Source organism: Aquarana catesbeiana, linkage group LG10, assembly GCF_042186555.1.
Source record: "Aquarana catesbeiana isolate 2022-GZ linkage group LG10, ASM4218655v1, whole genome shotgun sequence".
Classification (NCBI taxonomy): domain Eukaryota; kingdom Metazoa; phylum Chordata; class Amphibia; order Anura; family Ranidae; genus Aquarana; species Aquarana catesbeiana.
In genome coordinates this window covers 111,560,100-111,585,511 of record NC_133333.1, presented here as the reverse complement: position 1 = coordinate 111,585,511, position 25,412 = coordinate 111,560,100, and the positions used below count along the sequence as shown (strand labels likewise).

Genomic DNA, 25,412 nt, shown 5'->3' with positions numbered 1-25,412 from the left:
TTTGGAACCACTACAGGGTTCAACAGTGCGTCCGGGATCCTGGATCAATCGCCAATGTGCCTCAGTAAATCAATAAAAAAAAGGATCTCATAGTGTAGTATGTTTATGCAATTTATTGAACCAAAAATAAACAGGTCTCACACAGGGTACTCACAATATCCAGGCGCTTCAGTGCGCCATTCTATATCAAGCAAAAAACGAATGGTTGAAACTGGCCAGTAACGGGATGGTATGCTGATCGTTCCTAACAGCTGATCTGCTAAGTGTTTCGTCCTGTCCCCTTCCCCTACATGTGTCGATACAAGGGAATTTCGTATCTTCCTCAGGGGATGATGAGGAAGATATTTTATTATGAATTCCGTTGGGAAAACCATGAAAGTTTTTTTCTGACAGAAATTCCGATCGTGTGTACGCCGCCTAATTTGGGTTATTTTTGCCAAAGATGTGTAGCAATATAAATTTTGGCCCAAATTTATGAACAAAAATTACTAATTTGCAAAATGTTATAATAGAAACTTGTTTTTATTTTCAAAATGTTCGCTATTTCTTTACTTATATCACAAAAAATAAAAAACCCAGTGGCGATTAAATATCACCAAAAGAAAGCTCTATTTGTGTGAGAAAAAATATGTTTGGGTACAGTGTTGCATGACTAAGTAATTTAAAGTGTGAGAGTGCTGAAAGCTAAAAATTGGTCTGGGCAGGAAGGGGGTATACAGTATCTCATACAAGTGAGTACACCCCTCACATTTTTGTAAATATTTTATTATATCTTTTTATGTGACAACCCTGGAGAAATTACACTTTGCTACAATGTAAAGTAGTGAGTGTACAGCTTGTATAATAGTGTAAATTTGCTGTCCCCTCAAAATAACTCAGCACACAGACAACAATGTCTAAACCGCTGGCAACAAAAGTGAGTACACCCCTAAGTGAAAATGTCCAAATTGGGCCCAATTAGCCATTTTCCCTCCCCGGTGTCATGTGACTCGTTAGTGTGACAAAGTCTCAGGTTTGAATGTGGGGCAGGTGTGTTAAATTTGGTGTTAGCGCTCTCACTCTCTCATACTGGTCACTGGAAGTTCAACATGGCAAAGAACTCTCTGGGGATCTAAAAAAAAGAATTGTTGCTCTACATAAAGATGGCCTCGGCTATAAGAAGATTGACAAGATCCTGAAAATGAGCTGCAGCACGGTGGCCAAGACCATACAGTGGTTTAACAGGACAGGTTCCACTCAGAACAGACCTCGCCATGGTCGACCAAAGAAGTTGAGTGCATGTGCTCAGCGTCATATATAGAGGTTGTCTTTGGGAAATAGACATATGAGTGCTTCCAGCATTGCTGCAGAGGTTAAAGGGGTGGGGGGTCAGCCTATCAGTGCTCAGACCATACTACGCACACTGCATCAAATTGCTCTGCATGGCTGTCATCCCAGAAGGAAGCCTCTTCTAAAGATGATGCAAAACAAAACCCACAAACAGTTTGCTGAAGACAAGCAGACTAAATACATAGATTACTGGAACCATGTCCTGTGGTCTGATGAGACCAAGATAAACTTATTTGGTTCAGATGATGTCAAGTGTGCGTGGCGGCAACCAGGTGAGGAGTACAAAGACAAGTGTGTCTTGCCTACAGTCAAGCATGGTGGTGGGAGTGTCATGGTCTGGGGCTGCATGAGTGCTGCCGGCACTGGGGAGCTACAGTTCATTGAGGGAACCATGAATGCCAACATGTCCTGTGACATACTGAAGCAGAGCATGATCCCCTCCTTTCAGAGACCGGGCCGCAGGGCAGTATTCCAACATGATAACGACCCCAAATGCACCTCTGCTGCCTTGCTAAAGAAGCTGAGCGTAAAGGTGATGGACTGGCCAAGCATGTCTCCAGACCTAAACCCTATTGAGCATCTGTGGGCCATCCTCAAATGGAAGGTGGAGGAGCGCAAGGTCTCTAACATCCACCAGCTCTGTGTCATCATGGAGGAGTGGAAGAGGACTCCAGTGGCAACCTGTGAAGCTCTGGTGAACTCCATGCCCAAGAGGGTTAAGGCGGTGCTGGAAAGTAATGGTGGCCAAACACAATAGTGGCACAATTTGGACATTTTCACTTAGGGGCGTACTCACTTTTGTTGCCAACGGTTTAGACATTAATGACTGTTTGTTGAGCTATTTTGAGGGGACAGCAAATTTACACTGTTATACAAGCTGTACACTCACTACTGTTTTTGCTACAGAGATAAAAAGCTAACGCTGGAACATGTTATAAAGGGGAATAAGGAAGTTTGAGATAGTATAATTGGTAATATCTGGACATACACTTTAACAAAGTAGTAAAAAAAAAAAACGAATGAAGGGACAGTGTTAATATGTAAGAAGACCAGAGTACGACCCATTCAGTGTCTTTTACCATATGATTCTGACAACAATACTTACATTTTTTTTGGTGCATATTTTGCAAATGCTATTTCTGAAAAAAAAAAGATGTAAAGATATATATTTCTTCAGCTTCCAGAGGAGAGGTTGCTATTCATTAATATCTGTGGATGGAAAAGGGTACCAGCTCCTCAGTCTGACTTAGATCCTGTGCCTTTAATTGCTGGTAAATTACAGGATACGTCTGAAGAGACAGGTGAGTCAGTCTTAAATCTGCTTGTAACTGTATAAGGGATTTACTGGTAACAGAATCAAATGAAACTGTAAAGAGAGATAAAAATCAATTGATGCACTACTAGTCACTGCAGTTATAAATTACTCTCTGTACATCTTTTTAGTTTTAAGCTAAAGCAGTCTTCCTTAAAGCTTAAAAATGTACATATTGCCCACCTGCTTACGGTAGTGTGCAATGGACATCCATTATCCAGCTTGGTACATGGTCTCATGATGACCATTACATTCTATGGCTTTTTGGTCGAGACCAGGGGTCTCCAAATTTTTCAAAGGGCCAGTTTTCTACCCTTTAGACTTTAGGGGGGCTGGATTGTGGCCATTTGGGGTAGAACGTGTCTTGGGACTAGCATCAATTAAGGTTAACTTGGCTTCAGGGTTGGTGGTCAGTAGGAGGAGGAGTAGTGCCCCATCATTGGTATCAGTGAAAGAAATAGTGTCCCATTGTTGGTGTCAGTGGGAGAAATCGTGCCTCATATCATTTGGAAGAATAGTGCGCCAAGGGCCAGATAAATGTTAGAAAAGCCCTTGGGCCACAGTTTGGAAACCCCTGGTCTAGACAACTGATAATCATGAGCCATGGTGATTTATTTTTTGTGCAGTTGCCCACAGAGTGGTGGAGAAATAGGCATATAAATTTAGTCCTTGGTGTGGCAAAGCATTTGTGGACATCTTGCCCATCACATGTTATAGAACTCATTGAACATCCCATTCCAAACCAATAGACATTTAATATGGAGTTTACTCCCCCTCATATATCTTTTTGGTATAACAGCTTCCACTCTTCTGTAAAATCTTTTCACAAGATTTAAGAACTTGTCTGTGGAAATATGTTCCCATTAAGCAAAAGGAACCTTTGTGAGGTTCAGTACTGAAATTGGATGAGAAGACCTGGCTCGCTATTGGCTTTTCAGTTCATCCCAAAGTTGTTTAGTAGGGTTTAGGTCAGGACCCAAGGTGCAGGCCACTCAAGTTTCTTCACACCAAACCCTGTCTTTATGAAGTTGGCTTTGGGCACAGAAACACAGTCATGCTGGAACAGAAAAGACCTTCCTAAAACAGCTGCCTCAAGGTTGGAAGTACACATCTGTCTAAAATATATTTGTATGCTGCAGCATTAACAGTACCCTGGAAGAACCTAATAAATTGAAGGGGTGTCTACATATAGTTGGCCATATTGCATGTGTCATTAGAGCATAGGCCTCTGACCACATGGTTTCTGAGTCCAAATTCAGTGGATGTTTTTAAGCACATACTGCCAGTCAGTTCATGATCAGAGCAAAAAATGTCATAATGCAGACTAACAATTCACTGGGGGCAAGTGCCTTTACTAAGATGAATGCATGGTCTTTGTTAGAACTATGTAGGTCGGGTGTTAAAACTATGCATAGTTGCATCCAAGATCTGGTATTTGGCTGCCATCTGACCACTTACTAGCATAACCTGAATTGTTAGGTCTGTGTATGAAAATAATTTTAGGCTATTTTTTGGTGTTCAAAGCAACAAGTCCATTACTAACTATAATTCTAATAAGGTAAGATAAGGCTAATCTGATAATTGGCTGCTAACAAAAGCATTTGCTGTGCTTAGCAGTTTTATAATATTATGAGTGAGGATTGGGTTTTAAATTCAAGCTCTTCTTTTTTAACAGTACTGATACAGCAAACTTTTCTATTTTTTTGTTTGCTAGTTATTGACATTGCATACAGCCCAGTAGTATTGAAGGGAGCAGAGAGCGATCGAGTGGAACAGGATCAGCTCATCCGCCTAGCAATGAAATACATTGAAAAGCAACACAAAGTCACCCTTTGCCATTCTTACCATATTGCACCATTTAGACAAAAGGGTAATTTACAGACACTGAGGAACAGGTTAGACGGTCAACAGAAAAAGCCAAATCCGACAAAAGAAAAATCACAAAAGGGTAAGTTCAGTCATAAATTCTTCAGGTGATTTTTTTTTTTTTTTTTGCTTTTCTTTCATGAAAATAAAAACATTTACATAGCCCGAAAAGGAGAATGTTCACTTGCAATGTGGTCTATGTGTCTCAGTGTCTTATAATGCTACATGAATTGAGAATATGTAGTATAAAAATGAAAAGCTGAAGCTACCTACAGACAATAGACGGCAGTCAAATATGTAGGCATGTCCAGTTAAGATTCTTAATATGAAAGAATTTTCTACAAATATGCATGCTTCGATCACCTAATTGTGCATATTTACACATTTACTTTGTGGTGGATGGACAGAAAACACTGTGTATTCATTCCTATTGTCAATCTATATCCAGGAAAAACAATAGCAAAAGGCTAAGAAAAAAATGGAACGATCTTCTTCCTAAAAACTTCCTATACTGTACGTATCAATGCCTGACCTGATTTTATCAATGCAAACTATTCAAAAGTTTTATTTTTAAAAAGGCACTAATTATTTTTGTCATGAACTGCAGGAAAAATAACTTGCAGCATTTGAATTGGTCCGCAGAATATTTTAGTTACAATTTTGCACAGATTAACCATTTAACCCCTTCAGATCCGCGCTATTGCCGAATGACGGCAACAGCGCGGACCTACATTGCCGTGCACGAGCGGCATGCACGCCCCCTGCAGGGCGCGCGGCGCGCTCGGTGCAGATTGGAGTAAGGGGTCGGTCCCGACCCCTTACGACATGATCAGCTGTCAGCCAATGACAGCAGATCATGTGATGTAAACAGAGCCGGTAATCGCCTATTTTTTCTCCTCGCGCTGAGAGCGTGAGGAGGAAAAAAAAAGCCGATCACCACCCTCCGTGAGAGGGACATCAGTCCCGATCATGGCGATCATCTGTGCCCTCTGCCAGTGACGCCTAGCAATAGGCAGCAGTGCCGCCTACCAGTGCCCACCAGCGTCACCCATCAGCGCCCACAGTGCCCCCCGTCAGCTTCCACAATCAATGCAACAACAACAGTGCTGTACATCAGTGCCACCTACCAGTGCCCATCAGTGTCACCTACCAGTGCCCATCAGTGCCACCCATCAGTGCCACCCATCAGTGCCGCCCATCAGTGCCACCCATCAGTGGTACCTATCAGTGCCCATCAGTGCCACCTATCCATGCCACCCATCCGTGCCACCCATCAGCGCCCATCAGTGGCCATCAGTGGCCATCAGTGCCGCCTTATCTGTGCCCATCAGTACCACCTTATCTGTCCCCATCAGTGCCGCCTTAACTGTGCCTATCCGTGCCCATCAGTGCAGCCTATCAGTGCCCACCAGTGCTGCCTCATCAGCGCATATCAGTGAAGGAGAAAAATTACCTGTTTGCTAAATTTTATAAAAAACTATGAAACATGATTTTTTTTTTTTCAAAATTTTCCATCTTTTTTGTTTGTTTAGCAAAATATAAAAATCCCAGCTGTGATTAAATACCACCAAAAGAAAGCTCTATTTGTGGGAAAAAATGCTAAAAATTTCATTTGGGTACAGTGTTGTATGACCGCGCAATTGTCATTCAAAGTGCGTCAGCGCTGAAAATTGGTCTGGGCAGGAGGGGGGTTTAAGTGCCCAGTAAGCAAGTGGTTAAAGTGTAACTAAAGGCAAAACTTTTTTTTTAAGTTTTCTGGATAGAGTGGGGATAGATTAGAATCCGTGGCAGTTTTTTTGCTGTCTGTGCCCCCATTAGGGAGATTCACCCTCTTTATTTGTCCTGTTTGCCATTATCATTGAAAGTGAAAGTAAAAAAATTAGGGCTGTTACTGATTAAAATTTTCGTGTTCGATTAATCGATTATTTTTAAATCGATTAATCAACTAATTTCGTTTAACTATAACGCACATACAGATCCAACTACTTTTAGCTGATCTCCTTGCATTGCAACTCTGCATTAGTCAGTGGTAAATATGATATACACTATATACAATCACCCGACACTAGTTAGTTTCCACAATCCATGACTTAACACTTTTAAAAAAAAAAACTTTTAAAAAAAATTTTAAGGAGTCTTTTAATGTTAAATTTATTTTTAGGGTGGACCTCCACTTTAACAAGACATTTTCAAACTTGCAGCTCAATTGCTTGCTATCTGGGTAATACCTCCAATGGGTATACCAGTCCTGTTGGCAACCATCTAAAATGGGAATGCCATTTCACTTCCCGTTGTGTCTCTGGGACAGGAAGTGAAATGAAAGCGCCACACTGGGATGCACAAGGCAAAGCCTAAACCGAGAGGTGTTTTCTCTCTGCATGACCTAATCTAAAACTAAAATATAGATTCAAGCTGTATATATACTTTAAATCTCCACGATTCCTCCTCCACAATTGACCTGCCCAGTACAGACAACACACTCGCCTTCATAATGCCTTCCAATGCTTGTTTATTCCCAGCAAGGGTCACGTATCATCAGCATGGGGCATGTCCAGCCAATCACAAAACCGGCTCACAGCCACACCTCTGCAATTCGTGGACACGTCCACTCGGTCGAAGCCTTTCAGGCCATGATTGGATCGGTCAGGTGCCTGCTGTATTCCATTACTTTACCATTGTCCAGCTTGGGCACCGTCAATGACTGGGGAAGGGGGGAGGAGTCCGGTGACGTCGATGTCCGTGACGCCACCGGATCTCCGACGGAACTCCCTGCAGACCCAGAATCCTGCGGAGAGGTGAGTACCGATCAAAAGAATTTTGATCGATCAAAAAAAAATAACGATTAATCGAGGAATTAATCATTAATATCCGCAGCCCTAAAAAAATTCCCACATTTTGGGTTGTCCCCAAAAAAGTAATAGAGGGGAAATTTTCCAATGGGGACACTAGTTCTGGTGATCTGGGGCTCCCCAAGGAATTCACTTGTTGTGCAAACACTTCCTGTTTGGCTATGGGACAAGAAGTGAAACGAAATCTCTGCAATGGGACACAGATGGTGAAAAAAAAAAAACCTGACAGGGGTTTTAACTGACATGAAATATGAACAAAGCATATCCCTCTACAGTGTTTACTTGTCTCAGCTAAGAGCACTGACTGGATTTTCTGTCCTCTGCTATCAGCATAAATCGCTTCTGACAAGTTTTCCTGACACCAAGAGAAAAGAGGTGACGGGAGGGAACTCCAGTTGATTGACAGCCTCAGCTCTGTTCATGTATGCTGTGTGAAAGGGGGGGGTCCCCTTTCCTCCATTAGCTCTCAGGGCTCTCCTCACTGAGCTCTGCACAGTGTAATTTAAAATCTCTGCCCCCATTTTCATGAATGCTCAGACAAGCTTTATAAATTCTGCACTTTGAACAGCTGTAGAGGAGAAAATACAGCAGATAAAAAGTTACAACTTATGTAGGAGGATTTTTTTAATTTCTGTGTATAACCTGAGGCCAGTCACTTCACTGGGTATATGTAAGGGTTTGGTATATACAGTATCTCACAAAAGTGAGTACACCCCTCACATTTTTGTAAATATTTTAATTATATCTTTTCATGTGACATCACTAAAGAAATTACACTTTGCTACAATGTAAAGTAGTGTACAGCTTGTATAACAGTGTAAATTTGCTGTCCCCTCAAAATAAATCAAAACACAGCCATTAATGTCTAAACCGCTAGCAACAAAAATGAATATGCCCCTAAGTGAAAATGTTGCAATTGGGCCCAATTAGCCATTTTCCCTCCCCGGTGTCATGTGACTTGTTCGTTTTACACGGTCTCAGGTGTGAATGGGGAGCAGGTGTGTTAAATTTGGTGTTATCGCTCTCACTCTCTGAAAATCTGAAAAAAAAGAATTGATGCTCTACATAGAGATGGTCTAGGCTATAAGAAGATTGCCAAAACCCTGAAACTGAGCTGCAGCACGGTGGCCAAGACCATACAGCAGTTTACCAGGACAGGGTCCACTCAGAACAGGCCTCACCATGTTCGACCAAAGACGTTGAGTGCACGTGCTCAGCATCATATCCAGAGGTTGCCTTCGGGAAATAGACATATGAGTGCTGCCAGCATTGCTGCAGAGATTTAAGGGGTGGGGGGTCAGCCTGTCAGTGCTCAGACCATACGCCACACACTGCATCAAATTGGTCTGAATGGCTGTCATACCAGAAGGAAGCCTCTTCTAAAGATGATGCACAAGGATGATGATGAGACCAAGATAAACTTATTGGGTTCAGATGGTGTCAGGTGTGTGTCGCAGTAACCAGGTGAGAAGTACAAAGACAAGTGTGTCTTGCCTACAGTCAAGCATGGTGGTGGGATTGTCATGGTCTGGGGCTGCATGAGTACTGCCGGAACTGGGGAGCTACAGTTCATTGAGGGAACCATGAATGCCAACATGTCCTGTGACATACTGAAGCAGAGCATGATCCCCTCCCAAACGGAAGGTGAAGGAGCGCAAGGTCTCTAACATCCACCAGCTCTGTGATGTCGTCATGGAGGAGTGAAAGAGGACTCCAGTGGCAACCTGTGAAGCTCTGGTAAACTCCATGCCCAAGAGGGTTAAGGCAGTGCTGAAAAATAATGGTGGCCACACAAAATATTGACACATTGGGCCCAATTTGGACATTTTCACTTAGGGGTGTACAGTACTCACTTTTGTTGCGGTTTAGACATTAATGGCTGTGTGTTGAGTTATTTTGAGGGGACAGCAAATTTACACTGTTATACAAGTTGTACACTCACTACTTTACATTGTAGAAAGGTGTAGTTTCTTCAGTGTTGTCACATGAAAAGATATATAATAAAATGTTTACAAAAATGTGAGAGGTGTACTCATTTTTGTGTGATACTGTGTGTGTGTGTGTGTGTGTGTGTATGTGTATATATTCAACCCCCTTAGCATTTTTCATGTTTTGTTGTCTCATAACCTAGAATTAACATGGATTGTTTGAGGATTTGCATCATTTAATTTACAGAACATGCCCACAACTTTGAAGATGTTTTTTTTTTTTCTATTGTGAAGCAAACAACAAATAGGACAAAATAACAGAAAAAGTCAATGTGCATAACTATTCATCCCCCCTAAAGTCAATACTTTGTAGAGCCACCTTTTGCGGCTGTCACAGCTCCAAGTCACTTTGAATAAGTCTCTATGAGCTTGCCACACCTTACCACTGGGATTTTTGCCCATTCCTCCTTGCAAAACTGCTCCAGCTCCTTCAAGTTGGATGGTTTGTGCTTGTGAACAGCAACCTTTAAGTCTGACTACAGATTTTCTATTGGACTGAGGTCTGGGCTTTGACTAGGCCATTCCAACACATTTGCGTGTTTCCCCTTCAACCACTCAAGTGTTGCTTTAGCAATGTGTTTGGGGTCATTGTCCTGCTGGAAGGTGAACCTCCGTCCTAGCCTCAGATCACCCAAAGAGTGGTACAGGTTTTTATCAAGAATATCCCTGTATGTAGCACCATCCATCTTTCCCTCAATTCTGACCAGTTTCCTAGTCCCGACTGCTGAAAAATATCCCCACAGCATGATGCTGCCACCACCATGTTTCACTGTGGGGATGGTGTTCTTTGGGTGATGTGATGTGTTGGGTTTGCGCCAGACATAGCGTTTTCTTTGGCCAAAAAGTTCAATTTTAGTCTCATCAGACCAGAGCACCTTCCTCCATACATTTTGGGAGTCTCCCACATGCCTTTTCGTGAACTCAAATTGTACCATTTTGTTTTTTGCTGAAAGTGATGGCTTTCTTCTGGCCACTCTGCCATAAAGTCCAACTCTATGGAGTGTACAACTTATTGTAGTCCTATGTACAGATACTCCATTCTCTGCTGTGGAACTCTGCAGCTCCTCCAGGGTTACCTTAGGTTTCTGTGCTGCCTCTCTGATTAATGCCCTCCTTGCCAGGTCCGTGAGTTTTGGTGTGCAGCCGTCTCTTGGCAAGTTTGCTGTTGTGCCATGTTCTTTCCATTTGGTTATGATAATGATATTTGATGGTGCTCCTAGGGATCATCAAAGATTTTGATATTTTTTTTATAACCTAACCCTGACTTGTACTTCTCTTGTACAAAAGGTTTTATTGAACATAAAGGAAAAATCCTTAATAGTACAATGAGAGAAGCATATAACTGTGCATTATGTAGATACATGTCTGCATGGTCTTGATACAGAAAAAAACAAGGAATAATGGGAAATGAAAACAGGCATCATATCACAAAATCATGTAATATTACATAAAGCACTTTTGGAGGTGAAAAAAAAAGAAAGGTGTACATAAGCATTTGTCAGCCTATACTTTATCCCCTTCAGGGGCTGACTTGTACTTCTCAACAACATTGTCCCTTACTTGTTTGGAGAGTTCCTTGGTCTTCATGGCAGTGTTTGGTTAGTGGTGCCTCTTGCTTAGGTGTAGCAGCCTCTGGGGCCTTTCAAAAAGGTGTGTATTTGTAATGACAGATCATGTGACACTTAGATTACACACAGGTGGAAATCATTTCACTAATTATGTGACTTCTGAAGGTAATTGGTTGCACCAGAGCTTTTTATGGGCTTCATAACAAAGGGGGTGAATACATACGCACATGCCAATTATCAGTTTTTTATTTCTGAAAAAAAAGTTTTATGTATATATTTTTCTGATTTTACTTCACCAACTTAGACTATTGTGTTCTGATCCATCACATATAATTCAGATTAAAAAAAAACATTGAACTAAAGGCTGTAATGTAACAAAATAGGTAAAAGGCCAAGGGGGTTAATACTTTTGCAAGGCACTGTATGTATGTATATATATATATATATATATATATATATATATATATATATATATATATATACATACATAATAAAGAAATGAGATAAAAGAACAGCGATTATAGGGGAACAGTCCCAAAGTAATATAGATGAAGACACCTGACGCATTTGCAGGAAAAACACTGCCTAACAATGGAGATATATGAAAGGATATCAACCTCTGCACATAAAACCAGGAATAGTTGCTGATGCCACCACAATGAACAATTCCGCTATCGGAGAGAGGGGAAAGCCATAGGGGCCAATCTGCTGAGATCTCCCAAGAGGCTTAATTGATATTGGTGTAGTATAAGAAAATTAAAGATTGCTAATAGAAGGCTATGGGGATCTGAGAAGAAGCCAGCTGGTCAGGACACCCTGTCAGATAGTGAGTCTGTGCAGCTGTGCTGAGCTAAAGGATCTCCCATAAGCCTGAAGATATCTACTCGGGAGGTCTTCTATCTATATATGGCCTGACTCACTATCTTTAACCTCATCCCAAATGATGGCTACAGCGTGTGATAACTGTACTTCGGACACAGCTGATCACAGATCGGGGTAAAGGGCCAATTATAGTAGCCCTTTACCATTTGATCAGCTGTGTCCAATCACAGCTGATCAGTGTAAACAGGATATACCTGTTATCGGCAATCTTCTCCTGACAGCGCGTAAGAAGAGACGAGCCGGTAAGCTGCAATCCACACAGGAGACCTACAATGATAATCAGGGCACTGACATTAGTGCCCTGATTATCAGTGCTGCCCCATCAGTGATGCCTGTCAGTACAGCCTCATCAGTGCACACCAGTTGAGAAAAATGACTTATTTACAGAAACTAAGAAAAACGTTTTGTTTTTTTTTCAAAAATTTCGGTCTTCTTTTGTTTGTTTAGCAAAAAAATAAAAAGCCAGTGGTGATTAAATGCCACCAAAAAGAAAGCTCTATCTATCTAAAAAAAAGATAAAACTCTTGTTTGGGAACAGTGTTGCATGACTGCGCAATTGTCATTCAAAAAGTGACAGCGCTGAAAGCTAAAAATTGACCTGGGCAGGAAGGGGGTGAAAGTGCCCTGTAGGCAAGTGGCTAAGTTTCAGATATATAACAATTTAGATGAGTATTGTGCATAAATCTATAACTTTAAGGTTTGTATTTTTATTTTTTATCTTTGCTCTTTATACATGCCTCCAAATAAAAAAAAAAAACAGTATCCAACAAAACAGGTTCACAATACTTATCTGCACAATGGAAAGTTTAGTAAACCTAAGAGACAAAAACAGTTTGTACTTCTTATGTCTGTTTTAATGTGAAAACCTTGATGCATTTTGCATAAAGAGGTGCTTGCTCATAAATTCAAAGTTAACGTGGCCACTATTACCCGGAGAGAGAGGAAACCTCCAACCCACATTCAATCATGCAGGAGCTGTTATCACACACATCTCAGATAAAAGCGGCATAAACATTAAAAAGAGAGGCATAAACATAATAGCTTGATGTGGCTAGAATGAGCACAGTTCAGAGAAGCTGACAAATCTAAAACTCACATTATGATCCAGTAACCAAATGAACCTAAAATAACAACGATAATCAAAACAATAACCATACTCCATAAAGAATATAGAGTGGCCCATAGTGGCCAAATCAACTTGGTGCAGGGTATATGAATATACATAAATTATAAAGATGTGCAGAGGCACAAATTACTGCAAAATGTGGCAAAATTAAATACAAACAAAACATCCACACCTCTTACAATAGGACACTGAGGAAGGAGACAAGGAGAGCTAATTAATCATAGTAATAAGAAAAATCCTTTGGTATTCAAACTGAATGGGTTCCAAGATGTCATCATAAAAAAACGATTTACCTCCCTCCTACAGAGCCCTAAAAAAAAAAAAAACTATCTCCTTCTTTCAATGCCCTGATTTTTGCACAAAATATCTAGCAACATTAGTAGTTACATTTTTTTGTCCCATCAAATATAATAAAGCTGAAAGTTGGAGTTTGGCTTGCTAGTGATTTCTGCTGTAGTGGGTGAAAAAGACAGTCCTTCTTGTGGCTGCAGTGATTTTACTTTTAATGCTGTTTTATTGTCCCAAATGAGCTTACAGTGTAATGAGCAATGTGCAGTCTTACTAACATAGCCACACACATGTATTTTATCATGGTTACGTGATAGTTTATAATTTTGGTGCTGAATTTGAGATGTGAAAAGAGATCACACAAATACTTATAAAGTCTAGTACACACTATTAGTTTTTTTTTTTGTTCAACCCAGCAGGCTGAACGGAAAAAAAAAAGTAAGAGCTCAGGAGGAGATCCTGCATTAACAATCTGATGTTAGTACAGTATTCTCCCCCTCTGAGCTATTGTGTTCTGACAAGGGGGGGGGGGGCTGCCCCACCAGAACACACCGGTCAGCACTCTCATCCACTGGCCGAGAGCTCTGGTCAGATGCCGAACGGCAGACCTTTTGGGGTCATGCCCCTTGGACAGAAGCGGACTTTTGGCCGGCTGTCATACACATGCTAAGTTTGTGGGATCTTAGTGTGTAAAAAGTTGGAACATTGTTGGGGCAGCAAAAGTATTACATTTTGTTGTGTGCCTGAACTGTTGTAGACCACTTTCCATACAATTCACAAGTGTTGCAAATCCGAGAACAATGTGACTAATTCATTTTTAAAAAGGCACATACTGTATGTCTTTTATGCTGAACGGGCAGGTGATGTACTCTGCACCTATCCTAAAAAATGTGCTTGTTCACCTCGGAATCATCATGATATCTCACAGAGACATCGTACAGATAGATGATATTTGATTAGTATCAGTATTAAAATATGTGGGAGAATATTCTCTGTATGATTTTGTTTTTTAGCTCCTAATACGTCATTACTGGAACAGTTAAAAAACATTTCGGTATCAGCAGAAGAAAAAGAAAAACCAAGCCCACACATCCAAATAATGAAGGAGAGTGATCCCAAGCCTGGCAAAGCAGGCCTGATAGAGGTGATCTCTAGTACGGAGCTGAATGAGGAAGATCTGCTTACAACTCCCAAATATGAGCTGTCTATTGTTAACAACCTGTCTGGGAAACCACAGAAGATAATACTGACAGCTGCATTACATGGAGTTCGCTCTGTTTCAGAGTGTGATCTAAGTGTGTCTAAGGTAACATGAGAAACACTTCTATAATTAAAAAGTATTCTGCATACACTTTTTTTTTTTTTAACAGTAAATTAGTTTTTTATTTAAAAGTATTAAAGTTGATAATGACACAGTATATGGGCATTACATTGTACATAAGGTCACAATAGATCAAATAATTGGTCAATTACACTTGATAATTAATTTCCTGAGTGATTAACAAGTTCCATCAATGTTAAACAGTAAAGTAATCTGCTTCATAATATCAATACTGGATTCGGAAAAGAAAGGATAACAGGGAGAAAGTGAGAAAGAGGGGGGGAGGGATGGGGAGAGAGAATGAGAGAGGTAGAGGGGGGGGGGGGGGGGGGGACAAGAGGCGTTTATTAAGTAGGCATATCCAGATATAAGCAAAGAAACCACAGGAGCCAGTAGTATTACTCAGGGTAACCATGGGCCCTAGGGGGCTTGACCATGTGCATCAATCCATTGAGACCAGACCTTATCAAATTTTTGGGGGCAGTTTCTACTCTCATACGTTAACTTATACAGCGGTAGGACAGAGTTAATAGTGGCAATCCACATATGATGAGTAGGAGGGTTGGGTAGCTTCCACTTAAGAAGAATCTCTCATCTGGCATAGTAGAGAGCAAAAAACAAAACAGTTTTTCATGTCTTGAGGCCTCAACATTTTCCATACTGCCAAGCAATGCCAGGGCCGGATCTGGTCTAAGAGACCAGTCCCCAAAGGATCCCAGGGTCTCCATCACTCCCTCCCAATAGAGGCTCAGTTTCAGGCAGGACCATACCATATGGAGAAATGATCCAGGGGATGAACCACATCTGGGACACAGGGTGCTTGCTCCCGGGTATATATTGGCTAGTCTAACAGGGGTGTAATATGCTCTATGTAAGAATTATAGTTGAATGAATCGATCCTGAGCTGAAATCATCTTGGTAGCATAGTCAGATACCACATCCTCCCAGATCTCGTCCGTCAACTCTGGAATGTCAGTCTTCCACTTATTATATACTTTAGTCAGGGATGTCATATGCGCAATTGACAAATAAAAGTAAAGGGAGGACAGGGGCTTGTCCAGAATTTTTGCAATGAGCAGTCATTCCACACTGTCAGTCTGTAAAGTCAGGGGCTCGGGAAACTGGGCTTGAGTGGCATGTCTGAGCTAATAGTATTGAAATGACATAGAGATCGGAACGGCATATCTGGCTTTCAACGTCGCTAGGGAGAAAAAGGACCCATCTGTAAAAATGTGTTTGACTGTAATTATTCCTTTAGCTGCCCATAACTGGGGATCCGGAAGCTTATAGAGGTGAGGGAGCATGGGATTCCCCCACAAGGGTGTATGGGTGAGATGACAGATTCCATTTTATAAATAGCTCTAGCCCTCTGCCATATTTGTATGGTTGTGCACATTAAAGTCGTCACCTGGGGATGGGCTCTGGACCCTCTGTAGGGTAGATTACTCAGAGCCGCATAGGATCCCAGGATAGCCGCCTCAAGGGTCTCCGTCGGGTTTTGTCTGGACTGGGCGAACCACCATCGGACCGTCACCAGGACTGCTGCCCAGTAATAGAGCTGGAAGTGAGGCATTGCCAATCCACCCGGGATAGGGGGAGTTGGAGCGTCCGCTTTGCCAGCCTTGGGATCTTCCCAGCCCAAACAAAGGTAGAAATAATGGAGTCCAGTTTTTGAAAGAAAGCTTTAGGGATAGGGCACGGAGTATTCCTGAAAAAGTATACAAACTTGGCGAGATATACCATTTTTAACAGGTTTACCCTTCCCACCGGGGGCAGGGGAAGTGTTTTCCAGAGATGACATTTCTTGCTAAACTGGGTCAGTAGGGGAGAGATATTATCTTCCATATATGCCTGGATGGAACCCCTGACAATCACTCCGAGGTGCTTAAAGTCACCCACCCATTGGAGCGAAGTGTCAATAACCACTTTATGTCCTGACTGATGAAGGGAGAACAGGACTGATTTTCCCAATTAACTTGAATCCCAGAGAATTTCCCGAATTGGTCTATTATTTCAAGGGCAGAGCTTAGGGAGGCACCCGCGTCAGCCAGATGCAACAGAGTATCATCAGCATAAAGTAAGATCTTTTCCTTGATTATCCCAACCTGAAGGCCTCGCACTCTTTGATCTTGCCTTTTCAGGATCGCCAAGGGCTCGATCGCCAGGGCAAAAAGCCCCGGAGACAGAGGCCATTCCTGTCTGGTACCTCTGTGCAGGCTGAATGGGGTTGACAATAGGCCGTTTACTCTAACACGGGCAGTCGGGTCTCTGTAAAGAAGCTGAATCCAGGAGATGAACCTAGATCCAAATCCAAAACGTTCCAGCACTTCCCAGAGGAAAAGCCACTCGACTGAATCGAATGCCTTTTCGGCATCGAGCGCAGCCACTACCCCTGTGTCACCCTCTCCAGCCCGATCAACGTGGGTGAGCAATCTACGGATATTAATATCTGTTCCTCTGCCTGGCATAAAGCCGGATTGATCCGGATGAACCAGAGCTGGAATCACTCCGTTCAACCAGGTCGCCAAAATTTTGGCCAGCAATTTAGCGTCCACGTCGATCAGGGAGATCGGGCGATAGGATTGGAAAAGTTCAGGGTCCTTACCCGGCTTGGGAATAACCACTATCACCGCCTCAGACATGGAGGCCGGCAGAGCCCCATCCCTCAGCGATGACAGAAGCATAGCAGGAAATTTGGGTGCCAACTCCTCGGCATACGCCCTGTAGAACTCAGCCGGAAACCCGTCCGGGCCCGGCGTCTTCCCTGCCTGAAGCGAGGAGATGGCCCGTTGGACCTCTTCAAGGGTAATAGGGGAATCAAGTTGGTCTCTATAGGTATCAGTCAGGGCAGGGAAATCAACATCTGAGAGGTAAATGTGAAGGTCTTCCATAGAATAGTCCACCCGGGTAGAGTATAGATCTGAGTAGTAGGACGTGAACCCCTCACTAATTGCACTAGAGGAAACCTGTCTAACCCTGTCTTTGTCAATCAGTGAGGGAACACTCATGGAGGCCAACTGTTCTCGGACCAACCATGCCAGGAGTTTACCCCCCGCTCACCCTCCTCAAAGATCCTCTGGGATTGCTGCAGTAGTTTTTTTTTGGTCAGTGAAGTGCGGAGTAGCATTACCTCTCTAGTGCACTCCTGAAGTTTAGTATAAAGTTCTGGATCACGAGTCTGGGTGTATTGCCTTTCCAGGGAGGTGGCCCTATCTTCAGCCTTAACCAAGTCTGCTTTATGCTGTCTGCGGATTCCCCCAATCAATGTTTGATATTGACCCCTGAAGGAAGCCTTGAAGGCATCCCACACTACCGCCACCGAGCCGATCCAGGGTTCAGTGCCCAATAGGTATTCATTTGCTGACAGAACCCTGCATCCACCCCAGGGTCAGAGATCCAAAATCGTGACAGTCTCCACAGTTTATCTGCAGGGGAGCCCTCCAGAGACAACTGGAGAAGAAGCGGTGCGTGATCCGATATTCCCCTTGGCAGGGTGGAAATCTGCTGTACCCAGGACAATAGAAGTCTCCACGCATAGATCAAGTCCATGCGTGAGAGAGTCCCAGGCGTGGCCGAGTGACAGGTAAAAGATCTATCACTGGGGTGGCGCCATCTCCACAAATCTATCAGGCCATACGTTTCCGCCCAAATGGACAGATCTGATGTGGAGTCTCCCAGTGCATTAAAACGATTCAACCCAGGGTTCAGCGGCATATTAAAGTCTCCCATGAGCAGCAAATTATCCGTACCATAATAAGAGGGCTCAGTTTGTGAAGTAACTTAGTAGAGGCAGGAGGAGGTACAGTCAGGTCCATAACTATTGGGACATCAACACAATTCTAATCTTTTTGGCTCTATTCATCACCACAATGGATTTGAAATGAAACGAACAAGATGTGCTTTAACTGCAGACTTTCTGCTTTAATTTGAGGGTATTTACATCCAAATCTGGTGAATGGTGTAGGAATTTCAACAGTTTGTATATGTGCCTCCCACTTTTTAAGGGACCAAAAGTAATGGGACAATTGTCTGCTCAGCTGTTCCATGGCCAGGTGTGTGTATTCCCTCATTATCCCATTTACTAGGAGCAGATAAAAGGTCCAGAGTTCATTTCAAGTGTGCTATTTGCATTTGGAATCTGTTGCTGTCAACTCTGAATATGAGATCCAAAGAGCTGTCACTATCAGTGAAGCAAGCCATCATTAGGCTGAAAAAAACAAAACAAATCCATCAGAGAGATAGCAAAAACATTAGGTGTGGCCAAATCAACTGTTTTGGAACATCCTTAAAAAGAAAGAACGCACCGGTGAGCTCAGCAGCACCAAAAGACCCAGAAGACCACGGAAAACAAACTTTCCCTGGTGAAGAAAACACCCTTCACAACAGTTGGCCGGAACAAGAACACTCTCCAGGAGGTAGGTGTATGTGTGTCAAAGTCAACAATCAAGAGAAGACTTCGCCAAAGTGAATACAGAGGGTTCACCACAAGATGTAAACCATTGGTGAGCCTCAAAAACAGGAAGGCCAGATTAGAGTTTGCCAAACAACATGTAAAAAAGCCTCACAGTTCTGGAACAACATCCTATGGGACAGATGAGACCAAGATCAACTTGTACCAGAGTGATGGGAAGAGAAGAGTATGGAGAAGTAAAGGAACTGCTCATGATCCAAAGCATACCACCTCATCAGTGAAGCAAGGTGGTGGTAGCATCATGGCGTGGGCATGTATGGCTGCCAATGGAACCGGTTCTCTTGTATTTATTGATGGCGAGCCTGCTGACAAAAGGAGCAGGATGAATTCTGAAGTGTTTCGGGCAATATTATCTGCTCATATTCAGCAAAATGCTTTAGAACTAATTGGGCGGCGATTCACAGTGCAGATGGACAATGACCCGAAGCATACTGGGAAAGCAACCAAAGAGTTTTTTAAGGGAAAGAAGTGGAATGTTATGCAATTACCAAGTCAATCACCTGACCTGAATTCGAATGAGCATGCATTTCACTTGCTGAAGACAAAACTGAAGGGAAAATGCCCCAAGAACAAGCAGGAACTGAAGACAGTTGCAGTAGAGGCCTGGCAGAGCATCACCAGGAATGAAACCCAGCGTCTGGTGATGTCTATGCGTTCCAGACTTCAGGCTCTAATTGACTGAAAAGGAAATGCAACCAAGTATTAAAAAGTGAAAGTGTGATGGATGATTGTTAATCTGTCCCATTACTTTTTGTCCCTTAAAAAGTGGGAGGCACATATACACACTGTTGTAATTCCTACACCGTTCACCTGATTTGGATGTAAATACCCTCAAATTAAAGCTTAAAGTCTGCAGTTAAAGCACATCGTGTTTGTTTCATGTCAAATCCATTGTGGTGTTGTATAGAGCCAAAAAGATTAGAATTGTGTCGATGTCCCAATATTTATGGACCTGACTGTATATAAACACCCACCAACAGCAGCTCCAAACATTCCACCATTGCATGTGTTATTATGTGCCTTCCTTCCGGGTCAAGCACCAGCCCCAGGAGTCTAAATGGCAGGGACTTGCGCACTAGTATACTAACCCCCCTGGCAAAATTTTAGTAGGTTGAGTGATATAAATGACCCACCCAAGGCTTTTTAAGCCCAGGGTCTTCCTTCCAACCAGATGAGTCTCCTGGAGAACACATATTTGAGGACTATATGTTTTTAGGAACTGGAACACCAGTGACTGCTTCACATGGGAGTTAAGGCCCCTGGTGTTCCACGAAACAATCTTCAAAGATGCCATTCGATTGTCCTACACATAAAATTAGAAGAATTTGCAAGGGACAAGCTCTTACTGACCCATAACAACATTCTTACTGACCCATAACAACTAGGGATGATGATAAGTAAGGTGCCGGTCTCCCAGCAAGCTGGGGGTACAAAACTTAGTGCAGGTATTTGAGTGTTCCTGAGGTATACATGGGCCACTGGCTTAAAATAGTGATCCCCTAGATTGCAGGTTGGGCAAAAAGGATAAGAAGTGTAGGGGGAGAAAACATCAAGTCTCCAACAACAGGGGAGCTCTAAGTCATGAAACTCTGAGTCTTCCAGGAAAGAACTGGGCAAAAGATTCGTCTTGCCTTCTGTAGTCACAGTGTCAGCAGGGGAGAAGCAGAGTCTATCATCAGAAAAAGCCAGAAAGCCCAGGTGAATGCATAATAAAGAAAAAATAAAAAGTTATAACTCAAGTGGAGCACAAATTATGGAATGTATACTTGCTTTATCCTACTCGGATTGTGTCAAGCCAGGAGGACGCCTCCTCCGGGGATGTGAAAAATCTCAAACGTTCACCGTCTTGAACCTGGAGTCTGGCAGGGAACAGCATGCTGTACTTCAGATTTTTGGCACGAAGACGGGAACGCACTTGATCAAACGATTTCCTTTGACGCTGTGTCTCAATGGAGTAATCTGGAAATATTAGTAGTTTAGCATTTTCATACTTCAGCTCTCCTATTCCTCTGGCCTCTCTCAGGACAAGATCTCGGTCTCAAAAGTTGAGCAATTTAAAGATGAAAGTGCGCGGGGGGGCCCCTGGCGGACCTCTGACTGTGGGGATCCTATGGGCCCTCTCCACCACAAAATGGGAGGAAAAGGTGGCATGAGGTAGAAGAGACCGCAGCAGCTGCTCCGTGAACAGGGTAGTGTCTTTACCCTGTGCTCCTTCAGGCAGCCCTATGATTCGCAAATTATTGCGTCTGCTGCGATTCTCAGCATCTTCAGCACGCGACTCGAGGTGTTTAACTCTGACTTTTAAGGAATGAATGTCAGCCGTGTGCTCTCTCTGTATATCTTCAGCTGCAGACACACGCTGTTCCACCTCTGTCACCCTGCCCCTGAAAGCATCAATGTCTCTCCCGATTTTACAGCCATTAATTGCATCTAGGAGTGCTGTGTGTTCTGGAGGATGCCATGATGGAAGGGACAACTGCGGCCTTCCTTCCAGCCTGGTGTGGAGTCCCGGGTTGTTTGTGGGGCTGTCGGTGCACTGCTCCCCCCCGTTTGTAGCCAGGCATGGGCAGCGGGGTCCAGGGATGGATGCCCGGCACCGCGGGAATGGCGGAAAAAAAATCTGGATGGTGGAGCGGAGCTAAAACACGTCTGCTCCCATCGCCATCTTGGACACGCCCCCTGCCTACACTTAAAGTCAAACTATTCTTAAAACGTTTCCTACCCTCTCCTCCTACCAAAACCGCCTAACTAGTATAAGAAATTTGTGTATGTTTCCTTATTTGAATCTACTCTGGTCAAGTCACATGATCCTGCAGCTCTCCTGTGTCAGTGAGCGGCGATTGTTGGAAAGAGGAAAGAGCGACGACAATGACTGGGCCATGGGGGCCTAGAGTTGACATCAAGACACCTGGATCACATGACCAGACCAGATAAAAAATAGATTTATATATACATCTTTTTTATACAAATTAGGCAGGATAGGTAAGAGAGAGGGAGGGAATATTTTTAATGGATACATTTGCCTTCGAGAGAGAGGGAGCGACGACAATGACTGGGCCATGTGAATCTAAAGTTGACATTAAAGCACCTGGATCATGTGACCAGAGTGGATAAAAAATAGGTGTGTATACACACATCTTTTTTTTTTTTTATATAAATTAGGCAGGATAGGTAAGAGAGAGAGAGGGAGGGAATATTTTTAAAGGATAAGTTCACCTTCGGGAGAATGTTACACATTCCACCTATTTTCAGGGTGCAACATGTAACATGTTCCCATTCCTGCACCTCTCTTCCTGATCCCCCTCCTCCCTGTGACAGCGGGCCGGGGATCTTCACCCACACAGCCACGTCATTCATTCACAGAGTTCTGTGAACAAATAGACTACAAGTACCAACAGTCTTTTGCGGCTGACGGCTTGTGATTCTCCATGAACTACGAGGGTGCTGGTGAACATCCTCACATTTAATTGAATCTTCCTGGACTAGGAAGGTATCAGAGGTAGGGGCAGACGGCTACAATGACAGTCTGCAAGAGCCTGACATTGCACCTGTGATTTAGTGATCGCTGGTGCAATGCTTTACAGACTTCTAAGAAAAAAAAACAGTGCATGCACATTTTATTACCTGCAAAATGTATTATTTCTATTTTTAAAGGTGAACTTATCCTTTAAGAATAGTTAGACTTCAGTGGACCTGCACTTTAGGGAACTGATATCTCTGAGGAATCCTACAAGTGTCTGCTTTTTACTATCCAGTCTCCCAGTTGTGCTCCTGCGTTGTCATCCTGGTGGTCTACAAGTGGCCGTGCCAAAACGCAAACAGGATGCGAGTGAAAGAGACTAGAGGAAGCCAACAACACTAAGATAGAAAAAAAAGATGAAAACAATATTTTGTAGAAAAAATGGCAGTTGAATATTATATACAGCACTTTAGCATACTAAATGTCATCCACTTGAGGTTGAAATCTGCTTTAATGTGCTGGCTTTGCAAATGTGGCAAACGTTATGCAACAGCTAATACCTAGTCTGAGAAAAATGTTAAAATCTGCAGTGATATTCTATCTGGAAAGAGTATAGCAGTTAGGTAGGTGTGCACATCTGACTTTTGTCCAAAGCTTTAAATCAACTGTATCTCTTCACAGAAATAATCAGGAGAATTGCTCCTTGTAGTGTAAGACTGTCAATTACGGTCTAAACTCTGCTGTCTTCAAGTGATACAGCCCCTGGCAACATATTTGGCATTTAAAGTTCAATCCTACCTTTTGTAAAAAAAAAAAAAAATAATGTACCTGTATTGCAAAAAGTCAAAATGTGCATTTATTTATTTTTTTTTGCAATTGAGCCTGCAAAGCATTACAATCATGATCAATGGATTGGAGGTGCAATGCTTTGGCTCCTGCAGACTATTCTATCTCAGATCTATACTCAGGTACAGACCTTCAGCTTTGGAGTTGGAGAAAGTATCAATAGACTACAAGTGTGGTGATGGCACTACACTTGAGATCTATTGAAAAACACAGTCCCTCTGCTGTGGTGGCAGACGGGACTTGTAGTTTTTTTTAATTCACAACTCTCTGTGAATGAATGGCATGGCTGTTTGGGCAGAGTCACATACATCCATGGCAAATAAAAATCTGACAACAGGAGCCAGTGGGCAGAAGCACCCCTGGATTCTGTAAGTGGGCGCCGCAGCCTCTAATGTGGGTGTAAAACGAAACATGGTCTAAAATGTGCAGTTTTGCTTTTTTCCCTTTTTTTTAAAAGATATGTTTTTTGGAATTCTCAAGGTTTTGTACAAAACGGCACACAAAAAAAGAACAACTACTGTGCAATGGGTCATAATAGACCATCACATGCTAACAGTTACAGCAAGTTTAACATCCTGAATCCAGAGAGGTTAGCATAAGTGTGGAGTTAGCTTTTAACAATTCCGGGAGTGTTAAATATCTGCATTCCCCCGTTCCATTCAATGGTCTCTTCCACTGACCCTACATTACTAATGTGTTTCCCTGGTGGGACGAACCACAGCATGTGGCAGGGGAAGTAGGCATTTGATACCCCCTTAAGTGTTGAATGCTGAAGATTGTGCCGTATGTTTTAACACTCAAGTCAGCAGAATGCGGGCCCATCAAAGAAGTAAGTCTGTAGTCTTCAATTACAGGGAGAAACTGTTCAGAATAATTTGGTAAAGTACCAGAGTTTGTTCTGAAGTTCTGAAAGAAAGCCTTACAGTAATACAAAATAAATCCCTTCTGTTTGTGTTTTAGGATGATTTAATGCTTGAAGTCCCTGGAAAGTATCGACTGCTCTTAAACCTTCCTGTGTTGGTCAATGAGGATTCAACCACTGCCACATACAACAAAGCAAATAACACTTTGACTGTTACAATGTTAGTAGAAGACAATCAAGGAGTATAATGAGTAATCTTCCAAGGCAACCCAGTGCACAGTTCATGTCTGTGCAGCAAATATGGAGGAACAGGAAGAAGCTGTGCCATTCTAGCTTTCTACAAATATCTGCAGATTTAGTCACAAACGTATAACTGAGGACGTTATGTCACAGAAGGCAAATTTTTCTGGTTTGCATACTTTTTTTTTCCCCCCAACACTTTTTTTCTTTAAAAGCATGTAAAGCCAAAACTTTTTTTTCTATATACAGTGGGGACGGAAAGTATTCAGACCCCCTTAAATTTTTCACTCTTTGTTATATTGTAACCATTTGCTAAAATCATTTAAGTTCATTTTTTTCCTCATTAATGTACACACAGCACCCCATATTGACAGAAAAACACAGAATTGTTGACATTTTTGCAGATTTAGTAAAAAAGAAAAACTGAAATATCACATGGTCCTAAGTATTCAGACCCTTTGCTGTGACACTCATATATTTAACTCAGGTGCTGTCCATTTCTTCTGATCATCCTTGAGATGGTTCTACACCTTCATTTGAGTCCAGCTGTGTTTGATTATACTGATTGGACTCAATTAGGAAAGCCAGACACCTATCTATATAAGACCTTACAGCTCATAGTGCATGTCAGAGCAAATGAGAATCATGAGGTCAAAGGAACTGCCTGAAGAGGCAGTTTCTGCTGCACTGAAGGTTCCTAAGAGCACAGTTGCCTCCATAATCCTTAAATGGAAGACTTTTGGGACGACCAGAACCCTTCCTAGAGCTGGCCGTCTGGCCAAACTGAGCTATCGGGGGAGAAGAGCCTTGGTGAGAGAGGTAAAGAAGAACCCAAAGATCACTGTGGCTGAGCTCCAGAGATGCAGTCGGGAGATGGGAGAAAGTTGTAGAAAGTCAACCATCACGGCAGCCCTCCACCAGTCAGGGCTTTTTGGCAGAGTGGCCTGACGGAAGCCTCTCCTCAGTGCAAGACACATGAAAGCCCGCATGGAGTTTGCTAAAAA

General features: G+C 42.6%; 1 protein-coding gene across 1 annotated transcript in view; it reads left to right on the top strand.

The window, feature by feature from the left end:
• The window catches only part of PIH1D2 (PIH1 domain containing 2), a 53,457-nt gene extending 28,766 nt beyond the window's left edge, over window positions 1-24,691 (top strand). Inside the window, exons 3-6 of the mRNA XM_073602442.1 lie at window positions 2,507-2,630; window positions 4,356-4,589; window positions 14,222-14,514; window positions 24,267-24,691. Of these exons, the coding sequence (XP_073458543.1) occupies window positions 2,507-2,630; window positions 4,356-4,589; window positions 14,222-14,514; window positions 24,267-24,416 (801 nt within the window). The 3' untranslated portion in view covers window positions 24,417-24,691. The remainder of the gene's footprint in view (window positions 1-2,506; window positions 2,631-4,355; window positions 4,590-14,221; window positions 14,515-24,266) is intronic.
• The last annotated feature ends 721 nt before the right edge of the window (window positions 24,692-25,412 follow it).